This window comes from Jatropha curcas, chromosome 3 (assembly GCF_041381405.1).
Source record: "Jatropha curcas cultivar XTBG-Jc1 chromosome 3, XTBG_Jcur_1.0, whole genome shotgun sequence".
NCBI lineage: Eukaryota > Viridiplantae > Streptophyta > Magnoliopsida > Malpighiales > Euphorbiaceae > Jatropha > Jatropha curcas.
This window is the reverse complement of record NC_143153.1, coordinates 4,897,377-4,912,201: the sequence shown is the minus strand read 5'-3', so window position 1 is coordinate 4,912,201 and position 14,825 is coordinate 4,897,377. Positions and strand designations below refer to the sequence as shown.

At 34.1% G+C, this 14,825-nt stretch overlaps 3 protein-coding genes and 1 pseudogene across 4 annotated transcripts; 1 reads left to right on the top strand and 3 right to left on the bottom strand.

The window, feature by feature from the left end:
- Window positions 1–996: 996 nt before the first annotated feature.
- Window positions 997–5,595, top strand: LOC105643541 (hypothetical protein). Of its 2 annotated transcripts, XM_012228700.3 has the most exons (7): window positions 997–1,231; window positions 1,334–1,365; window positions 2,920–3,114; window positions 3,862–3,912; window positions 4,063–4,109; window positions 5,109–5,176; window positions 5,270–5,595. In XM_012228700.3, the coding sequence occupies exons 1-7, from the start codon at window positions 1,155–1,157 to the stop codon at window positions 5,325–5,327; spliced, it is 528 nt and encodes a 175-aa protein (XP_012084090.1). In that variant the 5' UTR covers window positions 997–1,154; the 3' UTR covers window positions 5,328–5,595. The 2 variants fall into 2 exon arrangements, with proteins under 2 accessions (XP_012084090.1, XP_012084082.1); XM_012228692.3 differs by lacking the exon at window positions 4,063–4,109 and having other exon boundaries at window positions 1,000–1,231.
- Window positions 5,596–5,920: 325 nt separating this feature from the next.
- On the bottom strand, window positions 5,921–7,794 carry LOC105643555 (DUF2996 family protein). The gene is made up of 5 exons (XM_012228712.4): window positions 7,482–7,794; window positions 7,143–7,218; window positions 6,854–7,050; window positions 6,279–6,351; window positions 5,921–6,193 (listed from the first exon to the last, which is right to left on the bottom strand). Exons 1-5 carry the CDS (start codon window positions 7,599–7,601, stop codon window positions 6,039–6,041), a joined length of 621 nt encoding a protein of 206 aa, XP_012084102.1. The 5' UTR covers window positions 7,602–7,794; the 3' UTR covers window positions 5,921–6,038.
- A 602-nt stretch (window positions 7,795–8,396) lies between these two features.
- LOC149497381 (2-hydroxyisoflavanone dehydratase pseudogene) lies at window positions 8,397–9,559 on the bottom strand (annotated as a pseudogene).
- A 452-nt stretch (window positions 9,560–10,011) lies between these two features.
- LOC105643564 (HhH-GPD base excision DNA repair family protein) lies at window positions 10,012–14,488 on the bottom strand. Its single transcript, XM_012228724.4, has 7 exons — window positions 13,972–14,488; window positions 13,794–13,853; window positions 12,813–12,932; window positions 12,646–12,743; window positions 11,562–12,100; window positions 11,023–11,129; window positions 10,012–10,249 (listed from the first exon to the last, which is right to left on the bottom strand). The coding sequence occupies exons 1-7, from the start codon at window positions 14,467–14,469 to the stop codon at window positions 10,142–10,144; spliced, it is 1,530 nt and encodes a 509-aa protein (XP_012084114.2). The 5' UTR covers window positions 14,470–14,488; the 3' UTR covers window positions 10,012–10,141.
- Window positions 14,489–14,825: the final 337 nt, after the last annotated feature.

The following is a 14,825-nucleotide window of genomic DNA, read 5'->3' as shown; positions in this document are numbered from 1 at the left end:
TACTTAATAATTATGGCAAACCTCAGGGACGAAATAATTATTTTTTCAAAGGGTAATTTCGTCTTTTCCTCTCAAAATTAACGGAAAAAATGTATTTTTTTGACAGAATGACCAATTAATATGATGGTGGCAAACCTCAAGAACGTTATAAATATATGTATAAATGTCGAGGACTACTTAAATAATTATGGTAAACTTCAGGGACGAAATAATAATCTTTCCTAATTTGAATTCAACGGTGTGTGTGTGTGCATATATATATATTAATTTTAACCGTGTTGGAAACCCATCGGCCTAATTAATTTAGTGTTGCGCAGATCCACAAAGGAAGAAAAACGCTAAGTATATATATATTTTTATTTTAACCATCCAGTTCAATTAATCTAGCCACAGGCAGGCCAACAAAAGAGAGCAAAATGCTCCCTCTTGAGTGGAGGTAAATTAATCAAAATTCGTACTGGATAGGTCTATAAAGGAGGCACTTCCTCCTTACGCTATATCCAAAAGTCGAATTTAAAATCTCTTATTAAGGGAAAAGGAATCTGTATCATCCTATCTCAACTCGGGGTCAACGATATATTTTTTTAATGTAAGCTTTTGGTTAAAAAATTACTTTTTTAATTACAAAATCTAAAAATTGAAAGAGCTAACTTTCTAGACCTAAAAGGTCAAATGAAAAGTGGTAGTGGGGTCAAAGTGAAAATAGTGAAAGCAGTGGATGAAATGCAATTTCGAACAAAGGAGGCACTTCGTCCTTACGCTATATCCAAAAGTCGAACTTAAGATCTCTTATTAAGGGAAAAGGAATCTGTATCATCCTATCTCAACTCGGGGTCAACGATATATTTTTTTAATGTAAGCTTTTGGTTAAAAAATTACTTTTTTAATTACAAAATCTAAAAATTGAAAGAGCTAACTTTCTAGACCTAAAAGGTCAAATGAAAAGTGGTAGTGGGGTCAAAGTGAAAATAGTGAAAGCAGTGGATGAAATGCAATTTCGAACAAATGCAGATGATTGGGCAAAGCCAGTGTTTAGAGAACGCGTAGAACTAGCAGAAGACTCAAACCCACAGACCTCGTGGATCGAATCCAGACCAGGAGGTACAGGTGTAGCGGTAGACTCCGGTTAAGACGTTTGAGCGGAGAGGAGAGAGATGCTGGAAAACCCTACACCGGCAGCTCAGCCTGATTCCACCAGCGTCGTCAAGCGCTATGCTCCTCCCAATCAAAGGCAACTTTTCTTTGCTTTTTATGCATCTCTAAATCTATTTTCATGTATGTGTTATGTGACCATAGAATAAGCGATAAAGTCTTTCTGTTTCAAAATTTGCAGAAACCGTTCTCTTAACAGGCGCAAATCAGGAGGTCGGTTTCTCTCTTTTTGTCTCTTTTTTTTTTATGTTTAATTTTTAAATTTAAGTTGTTATTTTATTGAGCTTTAGGTTTATAAGTTACAGTTTTTTGTTAGAAATATTGTTGAACTGCATTTATGATTTTGCTGTTCAGTGTTTTTTTTAAAACTCAATTCAATTTGAATGAAACTTTTTCACTAGCTTAATTCCAGAGATCGGACTTGTTTATTACTTAACTTCTTTAAGTGGTGCCTTTTGTGGACTTGTTCAAGCTCAATCCAAAGACACATAATTTCAGGCCACTTTTTATCTCTTTGTTTATGGAGTTGTTAGGTGACTTTTTACTTTTTTTTTAATTAACATTAATGAAATAAATCAATGTGTCTGGAAGACCAAAGCTAAATCATATGCAATTGCTCATACACCTTGTGTCAAATTTGGTTAGCTGGAAAATAGGAATGGAGAAGTACAATGCTTTAGATTGAAAGGAGTGAATTTGTGTTATAGAACTATTTGTGCATTGAGCTTCACATAAGAATTAATAAAACTAAGACATGTGTGATTCTAACAATTAGGCTTTCTTTAGAGGGGCTTAAAAATGACATGATAGGTGATGTGTCTTGTACCTGGCCTGCTGCATTTGGTTAAGTGTTTTGTCAATTTATACTTTAAACTTTTGTGAATACATTATGATAAATTTTTCTGGCCATTGAGAAGGGATTTGTTTGACTTTTTTTCTTAGTTAAGTTAAGAGGAGTTTGTTTGTTATTTGGGGGATTACTTTAAAGGGGAAAGTTGTATATTGTTGGAAAGGGATAGAGCCAAGTGTAGTTAGTAGTCATGCATGGTAAAATTGTGAAGTTCACATTTTAGGAGTACATTGATCTTAGATTATGTTTGGTGAGTTGTAATGGAACATAATGTAATGTAATTAAAGGTACTTTTAGTATAATGTTTACACTAGAAATGCTTTTGATTACTTTACATTGCGTTGCATTACAGTTTTCCAAACATGGCATAAATGTCTAGAAATGCGTTTGAGTAGACGTATGCGAAAATATTTCTACTGTCAAGCTTTAGATATTTATATCTTGGTAGTTGATAACATGTCAACTTGGTAGTTGTAAATTGTAATATTATCATATGTTTTGCTAACGTGTCATTGCTTCTCCACATCTCTTACTTGATTATCTTGTTCTAGACATCATAAAGTTTTGGAGCCAACCCTTTGCTCTTGAAAATTAATGTTTATTGCCTGAAGTTTTGAATTTTTTTTCTATCTTGTTCTATGTGCTTCATTTATCCTCAATTTCTCTATTTTTACAATCATTTGAAAGGTTACTGCTGATGTGGACTAAATTTCCATGTTTACCATGCTCATTTTCTCAACCTCTGTGTGGCATTGCTGGTTATTGCGGACATTTTTCATCTTCCCATTCTTCAATGTACTTCTCTTACTGTGGTCTAAACTGCAGTAGTTCTTTATATGGAAAGTTCTTTGTATTTATCTGTATATTAGATCTTGGACCCCAAATGATGAAGGGGTTAAGTTGTGTTCACTTTGCAGAACGATTTGATCGAAGTAACAGTCTTTATGCAAATGAGGCAGAGAAGAACCAACAGCATCCCCCTTCAAGAAATATGCCTGTTGTAGATCATGGTGATGTAGGGAGCAGCAATTTCCTGAAGGGGAATTCTCGACCAGGCTTAATTGCTTTAGAGGGCTGTTCTCGCAGTGAGGCAGCTCAACTGTTGAATGATCGTAAGTGCATACTGCAGTTTCTCTGAAAAGATCTAATGTTCAGCAAGCAATTTTATTGATTACCTTGTTGCTTTCTTCAATCAGTAGGTTCAATACAGTTAAATGTTTAGAGTGCCAATCTATTTAACAATGAAAATAACAATCACTCAGAGAAGTATTTAACGCTTGATGTTTTTCAAATTACAAATGCATTTTACTTAGTATATTTGTTGATCATTTAGTCCCATGACAGAATGTGTTCTAGTTCAATCAATGCATATGTTTTTACTTCCTGGATTGGTGAATTCTGAGAAATGAATATCTGGCCTCTAGCGTGTTCCATGCCAAACATAATATGTAGATGGCGGATAGAAATCATGGTTTAGAATGCACTAGATTTATATGATGGTGTAGATGAACTTGACCTACCAATTTGTTTGAATTGGAATGAAGTGATTGGTGCCACTTGTTTACTTTGTCCTTTCCATTTAATCTTTTTTACTGTGCATTTGTAGAAAATTTCAGTTTCCTTGATGAAAACTCTTGTAGTTTGAACTTTGAAGTCTTCTGTTGTTTGGGATGTATCGTGTTTATGTGGAATTTCAGCACAAATAGTGCCTAAAGCAAAACAAAAGTTCAAATCTGTTTATGTTTTAGCATTTTAATTGATAAATTAAGATATCGCTTTAGTTATTTTTAGAATCTCAAGCTCCCTGCATGGTAATATGTGACCCATTTATCTCTATGTTTCATTTATTTTAAGTGCAGGCTGGACACTGGCAATGCATAACTACGATGATGCATCCATAGATTTATCTGGTTAGTGGAATTACCTTGGAAGTCTTTTTATTCTATCATTGATTTGACTGGATTTCCAATGATGAATGGGTATTTTTCATTTGGGAACAACTTGATTGTGTACAACAGTAACATTTGCTCCATGTATTGTGTCTGCTTGTATTTGAGAAGCAACGTTCCTCGATATGATGGGAGGGTATAATTATAATGAATTCCAGGTACCTGTTCTTTTTCCTTGGTTCACAAAATTTGGAATAGTGTCTATTTTAGCTACATTGATAGACTGTAAGGTTCATCTCCAGACAAGACTGCAAGAAAAGAGAACAGAATACTGGAGGTCGTTTTTGTTCTAGTGAAAACCAAAGTATATAATTAATTGATTATCATTCACTGAAAAAGTTGAGCAGAATGGTGTGACCATATGTGTTTTAATGGTGGCTGAGTGGTATATATGGTTTTGCTTTGGTGTCTTGTTGATATCCACTGCATTTTAAGGTGTCATTTGCTCTATTTTATGTGGATTTTGGTTTGGTGAAGTTCACATTGAGCCCAAATTATTCTTGTTTCGGATGGTCAAACATTGCTTGTGAATTTTGTGTCTTGTGACTTTTAGGCATCATGTGTCAGCATTTTTGTTTGTTTACTATCTTGGTTTGGTCATTATCTAATGAATGTGGTGGTCTTTTTCCCCCCTTTCCTTTCTCTGTTGCTCGACTACTATTTCAATGCAAGATATAGGAAAACCCAAAATTTAGGAAAGCTCGTGAAGAATAGTTTATGGAACTTTTGGGCATTAGCATTGTTGATACTTTAATCTACTGTTATCGTTTGCTCATTCTCTAATGTGTACTTTTTCTATCTCCTGTTATTACTGCTGAAGTTGGGAAAGATGTGAAACTCTGAGGCAATATTTCTTCTCTTTTTGGTTCTTTTGAGGCAACCGAAATTGGTTCAATACAACTAGACTATTAGTCGATAACTAGTTGGTTGACTAAATGGATCCTTCTCCATCTTTTAGACTTTCTATGAGCCATCAGGAAAATCATTTTTGTCGACATAAAAACAACAAAATCAATAAACAATGTGTATCTTTAAGTTGCAGTAAATTCATGTAGAATTTGTTCATATGTGCTATCATTTTGATATATAATTAGTGGCTCGCTTATTTATTATAATATTGTTTTCTGAATTATTAATATCTGGATTATGTTAATCAGAAAGACCAGTTATGTACTTGGGAAGTAGTGCACCAGCATGGGGGGGACACATTAGACTTCCTCATCAGGTGAGTGCATCTTCCCTCCCGCTGCATAAAGTCCTCTCTCTCTCTCTCTCTCTCTCTCTCTCACATGATACGTTGCTGGATATGCTTTTTCAGTTCATGCCTGCAGCAAATGCTGGTGCACCACCTTCTGGTTCACAAATTGACTTCTTAAGTGAACTTCGCCGCGCAATGCGGAATGCAAGTGCCAATTCCGACAACTAACAGTCCCCGTATGTACTTAAAAGATGAAATGTTGTATCTGAATCTGAGATTCGCAAAATGCTTGGAGCACTGTTGCTCAGGAGTCAAGATTACCTGTTTTATTCTGTTATTAAAACCCTAAAGTATGCTACTTTGTTAAAAAATTGTGATTTATGTGACAAAGTGTTCTAAACCTTGATTGTGCTACTTGAATATATAGTCATGAGATTTTTGTTGCAGAGGTCTTTATGTGTGTGACACTTAAATCGATATTGTGTTGTAATTTACTGGATAATGAGATTAGGTAATATGCATTTATACTTGATATTGCAAATGATGAAGGCATCATGAAATACCCATATAAAAAAAAATTTACAGTGATGTTTTTTATGATGGTAAGTACAAAATGGTCTTTGAAGTTCGTCTTAATTTACAGTTTGGTCCTTTATCTCCAAATTATTACTTTCAGCCTGAAGTTTGTTGATCAATTTAGTACTTAATTTGAAGTTACAATTGTTTTTAATCAAACTTTACCTTAATGTATATACTAAAAAGAGATTTACCTTAATAAACAAATTATGTTATGTCATTATAACCATTGAACAAAAATGCAACAGTAATGCATTTGGTTATTGTGTTACAATGTTTGGAATGAATTTGGAAACTTTACAATTGTATATGATTATTTGTCCCAAACTGGAATGATTCCTTGAGCTGCCAAACGCTTTTCTACCCAGAAGACAATAAGTTTTGCTGTTATTTTCTTTTCATCGACGAGAAAAGGTTCAACATTGCTTGCTTCTGAGCCATAGGAGGATAGAGAAAATCCTTTTGGACCTGTTCAACCGTAACAGAGAAGCTAAACTAAGCTCACACACATAATTTAATGAGGCAAGTTCTAAAATGTGAACAGAACAAGTACCTGTTAGGTCTCCATTAGGGAAGAAAGCCCAAAATGAGTAAGGGTTGCCCTTCTTTTTAAAGGAGCCTTCCAACTGTCATTTCAGTTCAAAAGGAATTGAATTATAAATATGGAATCTATTTTGCTCTGACGATGAATAAACAGACTTTAAGAAAACAATACAACACTAGAAAAATCTAAGGATAAACTAAATTATGTTCAAATTAATATTTAAGTACATCTTCATTTGAGAAATAACTATAACGTCTCTAACTTATGATTTATCTCAATATCGGGTTCTTTCATCCATAAAGTGAGCTTTTTTCTTTCTAAAAAAAGTGTTTAATTGACAGTAAAGAATTTACTTGTTTTGAACGGAAGAATCTAATATTTAGATGGAAGTATAAATTATGGACGTCATGATTATTTCTAAAATGTCTGAATTGTAGAGGCACTTAAATGTTAATTTGAATATAATTTACAACTCACTTATATTTTACCCACAAACCTAATTAACATTTTCCACATAATACTTCCAAACAGCAATGTCAAACGGAATTGCATCAAAGGATGTTAAAAAAGTAAAGATTACTTACTCTATTATCTTGGAAAGTTAACTCAAGTTCAGTAACATCTTCTTTAGTTTCAAGAATTGCTTTCAGTGATGGGATTACATCTTCTTCCATCAACTGAGGCAGTGGTTTAACAGGTTCTTTTGCAGGCTTGCGCTTTGGTGCTGCTGCCTTTTCTTCAACTTTCTTTACTGCCTTTTCTTCAACTTTATCACTAGCAACTAATCAACCAAATGAGAAAAATAGTTTCTTATTATCACTTCTATATCCAAAGGCAACCAAATCCATCAATGGCAAAAATGTAAGTATTTACCTGTAGAAGTAGATGATTCTTGCACAGCAGAACAACTTATCCTTCTCCTTGATGTTGCAGACTTGATAGCAATATGCTGTACAAAAATATGGTAAGTGGTTTTGGTTTATTAAGCCACAATTAGCAGAAACTATCTTGTTCTTGCTCCCCAAATCCAAAAATTAATCAAACAAATCTAATAATTATAGCTTAGTTTAATAAATTTTTTCTCCCATTGACATGAATTTTCCTTTCTAAATAAAACCTAATTCTGAAGCATGTAACCATATAAAAATTAATGAATAAATGTTGGAAAGGAGACTAATATAAGAAAATTATAATGGAAAAATGTGTACATACCAAACAGAAGGTGGAGGAGTTGGTTCTGGAATTCCTACTGAAGTATGAAGGTGATGAAGGGAAGCTTGAAACTCCCATAGCTCCACCTTGAGTTGCCATGTTACTAAATATTGAATGCATTATAAAATTCTAATTTTCCAAATTTACTTTTTCCTTTCAATAACTAATCATTTTTCTAATTTTCTGTGAAATCAGAACAGAAAGAAAGAAGAGAAAAGATGAGAGCTGAACTCAGGATAGAAGACAAACACTCCAAGAAGAGGAGAAGAGAAAAGAGTATTTTGATCCACACAAAGCTTGGTAAAATATATGCCACTGGTTTTCTTATTTTTTCCCTTTTCTGGACTTATAATTAATTTTCATAACTGAAAAAAATCAAGAAAAATAAATAAATAAATAATTTTATAATTCCTAGTGGTCCACCGTCCATTTCCTGTTACTCTCTTGCCAAAAATTTTTATCAAATAATTGACTAAGCCAACAATCAATTCTGGTCTATTTGCATATAATAATTATGAATTTCAAGTACACAATTTATTTTCAAAAGATAAAATTTAAATTATTTTCAAATAATAACTTAACATGCGATGCAATAAAAAAATTTTATATCATGATACATAGTATCTAAATATATATTAGAGTTTAAAAACTGCACTTCCATATTATTGAGAGGAGAAATTATAATTAAAATAATCTGGCTTGAAAAGGGAGTGAGTGTCTATTAATACTGCTGTAAACGAGCCAAGGAAGACATTTTCTATTGAGTTCGGATCAATTAAGGTATATGTATATTCCAACTCAATTTATTTATAATTAATAATTTAAAAAAATCATGATTCATTTACTTTACACATTCATATTATAGCATAAGCTTGCAAGTTGTCGCGAAACTATTTAATAATAAAATTTATGAGCTTGAGTTCAAAACTGGAGTCTGCTCGTTCATTAATAAAATTTTAAAAGTAAAAAATAATTCATAAGTTGCAAGCTAATACACATAACGAGAAATTAGAAGCTATTAATTTATGATAAAATCAACAAATTTCTTGATCAAGACATCCCTCTCATTATTGGCTTTGAACATATGAAAACAGTGTTCTTCCTCTTTAGTCTCATAGAATTCCACTTTCCCTCCCCATCCACTGTTACCTAAAGTCTTGTAATAGGCCTCCCCTCTATTTCTCAACCAATCTTTCTCTGCCACACAAACCAATACTTTGTCACACCCAATCCTTGACAAATTCGGATCCACTCCCGGGTTCAGTTTCGGGTCATCATCGCACCCGGAACTTGTTGGACACAAATACTTATACATTTTGTCTTCCTCTTTCCCTCCAAAGAATGGATGCACTATAAGCACACCACTAATCTTCAAACCACCTAATCCAATGACACCAGCTTGAACTGCAACATAATGGGCTATATTTGCCCCGGCACTCTCGCCCATTAAGAAAACCCGCCCAAAGTCCACGCCCTCGTTGAGCCACTGTTCCTGCCCTAGCCCATTGGAGTGACTAGCGATCCATTGGAGCCCGGCCCATGAATCATCGTATGCAATTGGTAAAGGGTGTTCTGGGGCTAATCTATAGTCAATTGAAATGGCAATCATATTGGCTTCAGTGACTAGAGAAGTAAGAAATTTTTTTGTCACAACGTCGAAAGGCGATCCAGCGCAGAAGCCTCCGCCATGGTAGTGGACAAGGAGCGGCAGCTTCCGATCAGAACCATCGAGTTTTGGGCTGAAAATGCGGGCCTTGACACCGGTATCGGTTGAGACAATTACATCTTTGGATTCGACACCACTTTCCGGGTCTTGGCCAGGAGGAACAAAGTCCATAACCATGTATCTCTCTATTCTACCATCCTCATAGACTTTGAAGAAGGGTGGAAAATCGTGAATAATGTCCTTAGTGGTTGAATCCATAGCAGAAATGAGAAAGGTGTGTTCTTGAGAATGGCTATCTTGAGGAGGATGAAACAAGAATATAAAACAAGCAACATGCATCTGAAGCTGAAAGTCTTTAAACTGTCCAAATAATCTGCTCTTCTTATGTTAGAATGGTAGTTGGCTAACTGACTATTTGGAGCCAACTAATATTAAGTCAACCGAAATGTCATTCAAGGCTTCAAGCAGTACCCATTTTAAGGATAGTCTGGTTTTATTAGATAGAAAAGGAAAATGAACATAATATAATACAGAAAAAGTGACCCATAAGGTAATTTAACATGAAAGCAAACAGAAGAATAAGTATACTATTATCTCCTCCATTAAAATTCACTTAAAATTTTCTGAAAGTTGTATTTTTAAAAGAAATTCCGAGGAATTATTCATTAGGTGCAAGGAGCATAGATTCATTGTCCAAAAACTTGTGAAGGCTCAACATTACATAAAATTGAAATATTGTTCAATAATGTAAGAATTTAATATAAAAATGACATATGGGTCATGATAACCCTCTTTTCTTTTCTTTTCTTTTTTTCACCAGAAAAAAACCTTCATTTATATAAATCTGCACAATATGCAGGCATATAACAACAATTTAAAGAGTTATATAGAATAACAAAATCAACAGAGCAGGAAAACATCAGTAACTTCTGATTTGCAGCCACCAGGACAATAATAATCTATAAAACTTTTTTCATTGATCTAGTACAATAATCTAACTTACAATGGTAGATTTTTGTTTCCTTGAGTTTGTTCTTTTTTTGACAGGGGCAGAATCAGTGGACAACCTGTTCTGTTTAAACTTTTCAACCATTGTGTAGACCTGCATTGAGTAGACGATGTAAGCGGCTCCACACTAATGAATACATATTTAAAGAATTAAAGTTATATATCAATGGGGGATGTGCTTTTCTTGAATAAAATTTACCTAATTTTTTCAGAAATGAACCCTGCCCCTTCCTAGCTGGGAGTACACTACCTTTAACCGGGTGCCAATTTTGCAATGGACATTTTTGAAATGGCCTAATGGCTGAAAAAACTATACCTAAACCTTTTAAAATATATTATTTTACCCTAAAATACATCAATTCTACCCATTTGGTATAATTAAAACGGAAATATAACCTTTATATCTATCATTTTTCCAATCACTCATCTCCAAACTCAATTTTAGTATAACGCTTCATCAATATCGACTCAATTGCAAAAATGATGGTATAATTCTGATCAAATGGGTACAATAACAATGAACCTTAAAGGTTAGGGCAATATGATTTATTTTTAGAAGGTTTAGATATATTTACGATTCTTCTAAAAGATTCGCATTTTGTTTGGTCATTACCCCTTTCAAAATTTACCACTATCAGCACATTTTTAACATGAACCCATTTGCAGTGAATCTTAATTACAAAACTTTATAATTTGCAGATATTGCTTGTTGTTTGTCAAATTGGGGTATAATCCAAGACATCAATTGATCTAATAACGGTGAATCTTAACCTACTTCACACTTCCCCCAAATTCTAATAACAGTTTTCAATTGGTCATAAGTTCACATCATGCGAACAGTGAATCTAAACCAGCACACCACATTACCTTTCTTACTCCAGATGTCAATCCCAAGTTCGAAAGGGCCTTCTTGTTCACATACTTCCAACTTGTAGCTTCTTTTTTGTGTTCACTAAACAACTCGGTCGTTCCACCTTGAGGCCAAGAGAAAGCAAATAATGAATAGAAATGTGAATATGAAATACTTGTGGGAGGAAAATAAGGACAGAGTAGGTTATTCATTCTATACCATCTAAACCCCAAGGACATAGCCAAAAATTAATGAGAGGCACCACAGAAAAGGCAAAATAATCGTTTCATATGATAATAATGAGAACTTAGTTGTATAAATCACATATCACTAAATAATCAACAACAGACTAGTGCATTATAACATGATAAGTCATAAATAATGATTTAACGAATGATTCTGACCAGTCATAAGGCAGTAATGGTGTTAGAGTGAGAGATTATAAAAACTTGACAAAATGGTAATCATATACAAATATGTTAACCACACATTTGCTTTTTTAATACAATATTTTTGTGCACAAAATGGGAAAGGGAGATTAGGCTAGGCCACATACCTTTAAGACATATTACTAGCAATTCCACATAAACCTTGAGACGAATGTGAGAGAAAATATGAACAAATTCTCCAATATCTTCTCTCAGAACTATGCTACACGTCCTCTGTGGATCAATTTTGAATGTTTTTTTCAGGAACTGATTAATTTCTTTTGTCCTTTTGGTTAAATCAGCTTCTTTGTCTAACATGACAGTAGGGAACTCCCAGAGACCAGCAAGCAGACCATCGTCTGGCCTCTTTACAAGAAGAAATCCACTTTCAGATTGGTCACCGTCAGTTGGACCTTGGCTTCCTAATATCTCCACAACACAAACAGCAGAAAATTCATTTCTTTGTTTCACCTTGACAACCTTGGCAGGATAATCAGTAACTAATACCGACTTGTCCTCGGAAATTGAAAGTGCACGACATTGGTTGGAAACAGGACATAAAGAGCAATTTGGGTTTGATGGAGTGCAAACAGTTGCACCAAGTTCCATCAGAGACTGATTGAAATCTCCAGGACGGCAAGGATCAACTAATTGAGCAGCTAATTTCCTGATCCACAAGAATTCAGATGAATAAGTAACTGGAGGGAAAACAAAAATCATCTCTTATTTGTTTCAATCAGGCATACCAACTCAGAGGTGCTTCATAATAACATGTAATCGACATAAACAGTTTTAGGGTTGCCATCAAGAAATGAATAGGGGATAAGAGAAGGAATTGCTGTTGTGGCAAGTAATTAGGAGCCTCTATGAGAAGAAAATAGTCTACCAAATAGATATTTGACAGCTTCACCTTTTGTTCTCATGAAGGTGTGCTGAACCAAAACAGAGAGTGGACAGCGCAGAATAGCATCAATGTCTGTATCAAAGTAATCAGGTGGCAATGGAGGTGATCAATAAAACACACACACACAGAATTCAGGAAAGTACTAATGTCATGTCCCGTAAAAGAATGGGAGTTTATCACAGTATATCACATATTATGTAAGAAAAATGAAAAATACGAAGAAAAATGTCAAAGTATTATCCATTACAAAAGGATAAAAGGCTAAGGTTCTAAATTAAAGAAAAGAAATTCTAAATACCAAAGCTCACCAAAAGTTCTTGATAGCCACTAAGTTCTTTGGATTTGTTGAAATAGCCTTCAACCTAGCAAGCACCCTTATAACATTCCCATCAACCACAGGCACCACCTGACATTTCAGACCTTGAACAATATCTGCTTACATAATTCAAAAGGACAAAATGCAGAGCCTACTCACTTCTCCAAATGCTATCGAAGCAATTGCACCAGCTGTATAGTTTCCTATTCCAGGAACCTTCCTTAAGGAAGACACTGTACTAGGAAATCCACCTCCCTCAGCAACAATCATTTTAGCTCCCTAATATTAAGACAAAGAGCTGGAAATTAATCATCCTTTCTACAGTGGTGATAGATATTTCTATCTGTAACTTACAGAACCCTTTGCATTTATTTGAACTTTGAAATTTTCCTTTTTTTCCTTTTACATTCTTTGATCTTTTTATTATCTTTTTTCACTTCATTTTCCTTTTAATTCCCAAATAATTCAACAAACTCACGTTCTGGTTTCATTTCTTTCTTATTTATTCAAACAAACTGAAGATGACAAAAACCATGAAAACTGGTGCTGCCAAAAGAAGTTCCTAGCTTGCTAACTGTTATCCGCAATTAGAAGTAAATGAAATAATCTTAAATTGGAAGTGAACATTCAAACGGGAAAGGTATCAAGATATCAAACAAAAATGAGGGGCTTTATAAAACCATTGGGTAAGAAGTCACAGGTCCGTACTGTATCCTGGTTAAAGCCACACAACTACAAAAGCAATGTTTCCCACTATTCATAATTTAAAGCAGTTTTACAATTGTATCCAATTCAACAAGTTATCATATTAGTAAACATAGTAAGTATCTTTCAATGCAGCCTGTAATAACATGATACATTTGTAGATTCAAAGAAACTCTTCCAACCACAATAAGTATATCTGATTAACTCTCTCTTCAAGGAATTGACTTTTTTTATACAATTCCAACAACAACAAAGACAATGAAATTTTTCATAATAATTGTTTAATTTCCCATTGTTAAACAATCAGAGATCCAGACCAGTATTTCAAAAAAAAATGCATATAAGCCATGGAGTAAAAAAGATTCAACCTTTAACCATATAAATGACAAAACCAAGCATGCACTTTAAAAGCATGACCAATTAAACAAAGCGCACCTCTAACAGAAAACGTGCCCGCCTATAATAGCCTAATCCTGCCCACATCTCATTCACCTCCTGTACAACAAACAAAAACAAAAGATTACTTACTGAGGATCACCAAGCAAAATCATTAAACAGCCACCAAAAGAATAAATCTTTCACACCTATTCAAACCCAGTTTAAATTAATATACCTCAAGAGAAGCCAAGGCCAGATTTTCAAGAGTGGGCCATTTGAGCATCCAACGGTTATAATAATCAATCACAGTCTGAACTCTAGTCTGTTGAAGCATTACTTCAGATACCCACACCCCATAAGCCCTCTTCCCTTTCTCTTCTTCTTCTTCAATTTCAAGTGGGTTCGTGTTTTTTCTTCTCCAAGGAAGCACTCTCTGGTTATGATCGTACCAGTCCAGTAATGATTCCCTGATTTTCTGGATTTCTTTGTCACTAAACAGGTCTTCAATGTCCGGTATTGTTTTCTCTTCTTCGTTTACCAATTTCCTCTTCTTTTTCTGTTGAACATTCCTCTTCTTCTTTAGCTTTGTAGTGTCCTCCATTGCTGCGATTGGAGCAAATTGGGGTGTTCTTTGGTTCAGTAGTGGTTTTGTGAAACTAGAGCTGCTGCTTTTGGTTGTGCTTGGAATTGGAGGGATTTTCAAGTATTCGAACCCACCAAACAGGCTATACATGGAAAACAAGAGGTCGCTTAATGCGATTTTGGTCTTTTACCTTCTGTTTTTCTCCTTCAGGATAAAATTACATTTTAAGCCCTTGATATTTGTTCTAATTATAAATCCGGACCTTTTTTTTTTTTTTAATGCTAGATGCAGAGGATTCGAACCCGGATCTATTGCCAGATTCTATATATACTTATCACTAAATTATGTCTTGGTGTACTGGATAATATTTTTCAGAAGTATATTTTTTATTTAAATTTTATGTATAGTTTGTTATAAATGAATTTTTGTTTTGAATATTGGTATAAAAAAAATGTGAACTATAAAATCAGTTATAAATAATAGAGGCTTCTTTAGTTATATTGAAT

Excerpts from the sequence above, each read along its gene's own strand:
- LOC105643555 (XM_012228712.4), bottom strand. The coding sequence starts at position 7,601 with ATGCATTCAATATTTAGTAACATGGCAACTCAAGGTGGAGCTATGGGA. Across the intron at positions 7,219-7,481 it reads ACTCCTCCACCTTCTGTTTG|CATATTGCTATCAAGTCTGC; the intron begins GTATGTACACAT and ends ATTTTTGTACAG. Across the intron at positions 6,352-6,853 it reads TAACTTTCCAAGATAATAGA|TTGGAAGGCTCCTTTAAAAA; the intron begins GTAAGTAATCTT and ends CTGAAATGACAG.
- LOC105643564 (XM_012228724.4), bottom strand. The coding sequence starts at position 14,469 with ATGTATAGCCTGTTTGGTGGGTTCGAATACTTGAAAATCCCTCCAATT. Across the intron at positions 13,854-13,971 it reads TGGCCTTGGCTTCTCTTGAG|GAGGTGAATGAGATGTGGGC; the intron begins GTATATTAATTT and ends TTTGTTGTACAG. Across the intron at positions 12,744-12,812 it reads CTTCGATAGCATTTGGAGAA|GTGGTGCCTGTGGTTGATGG; the intron begins GTGAGTAGGCTC and ends CTGAAATGTCAG.
- LOC105643541 (XM_012228692.3), top strand. The coding sequence starts at position 1,155 with ATGCTGGAAAACCCTACACCGGCAGCTCAGCCTGATTCCACCAGCGTC. Across the intron at positions 1,232-1,333 it reads TATGCTCCTCCCAATCAAAG|AAACCGTTCTCTTAACAGGC; the intron begins GCAACTTTTCTT and ends CAAAATTTGCAG. Across the intron at positions 3,115-3,861 it reads AGCTCAACTGTTGAATGATC|GCTGGACACTGGCAATGCAT; the intron begins GTAAGTGCATAC and ends TTTTAAGTGCAG.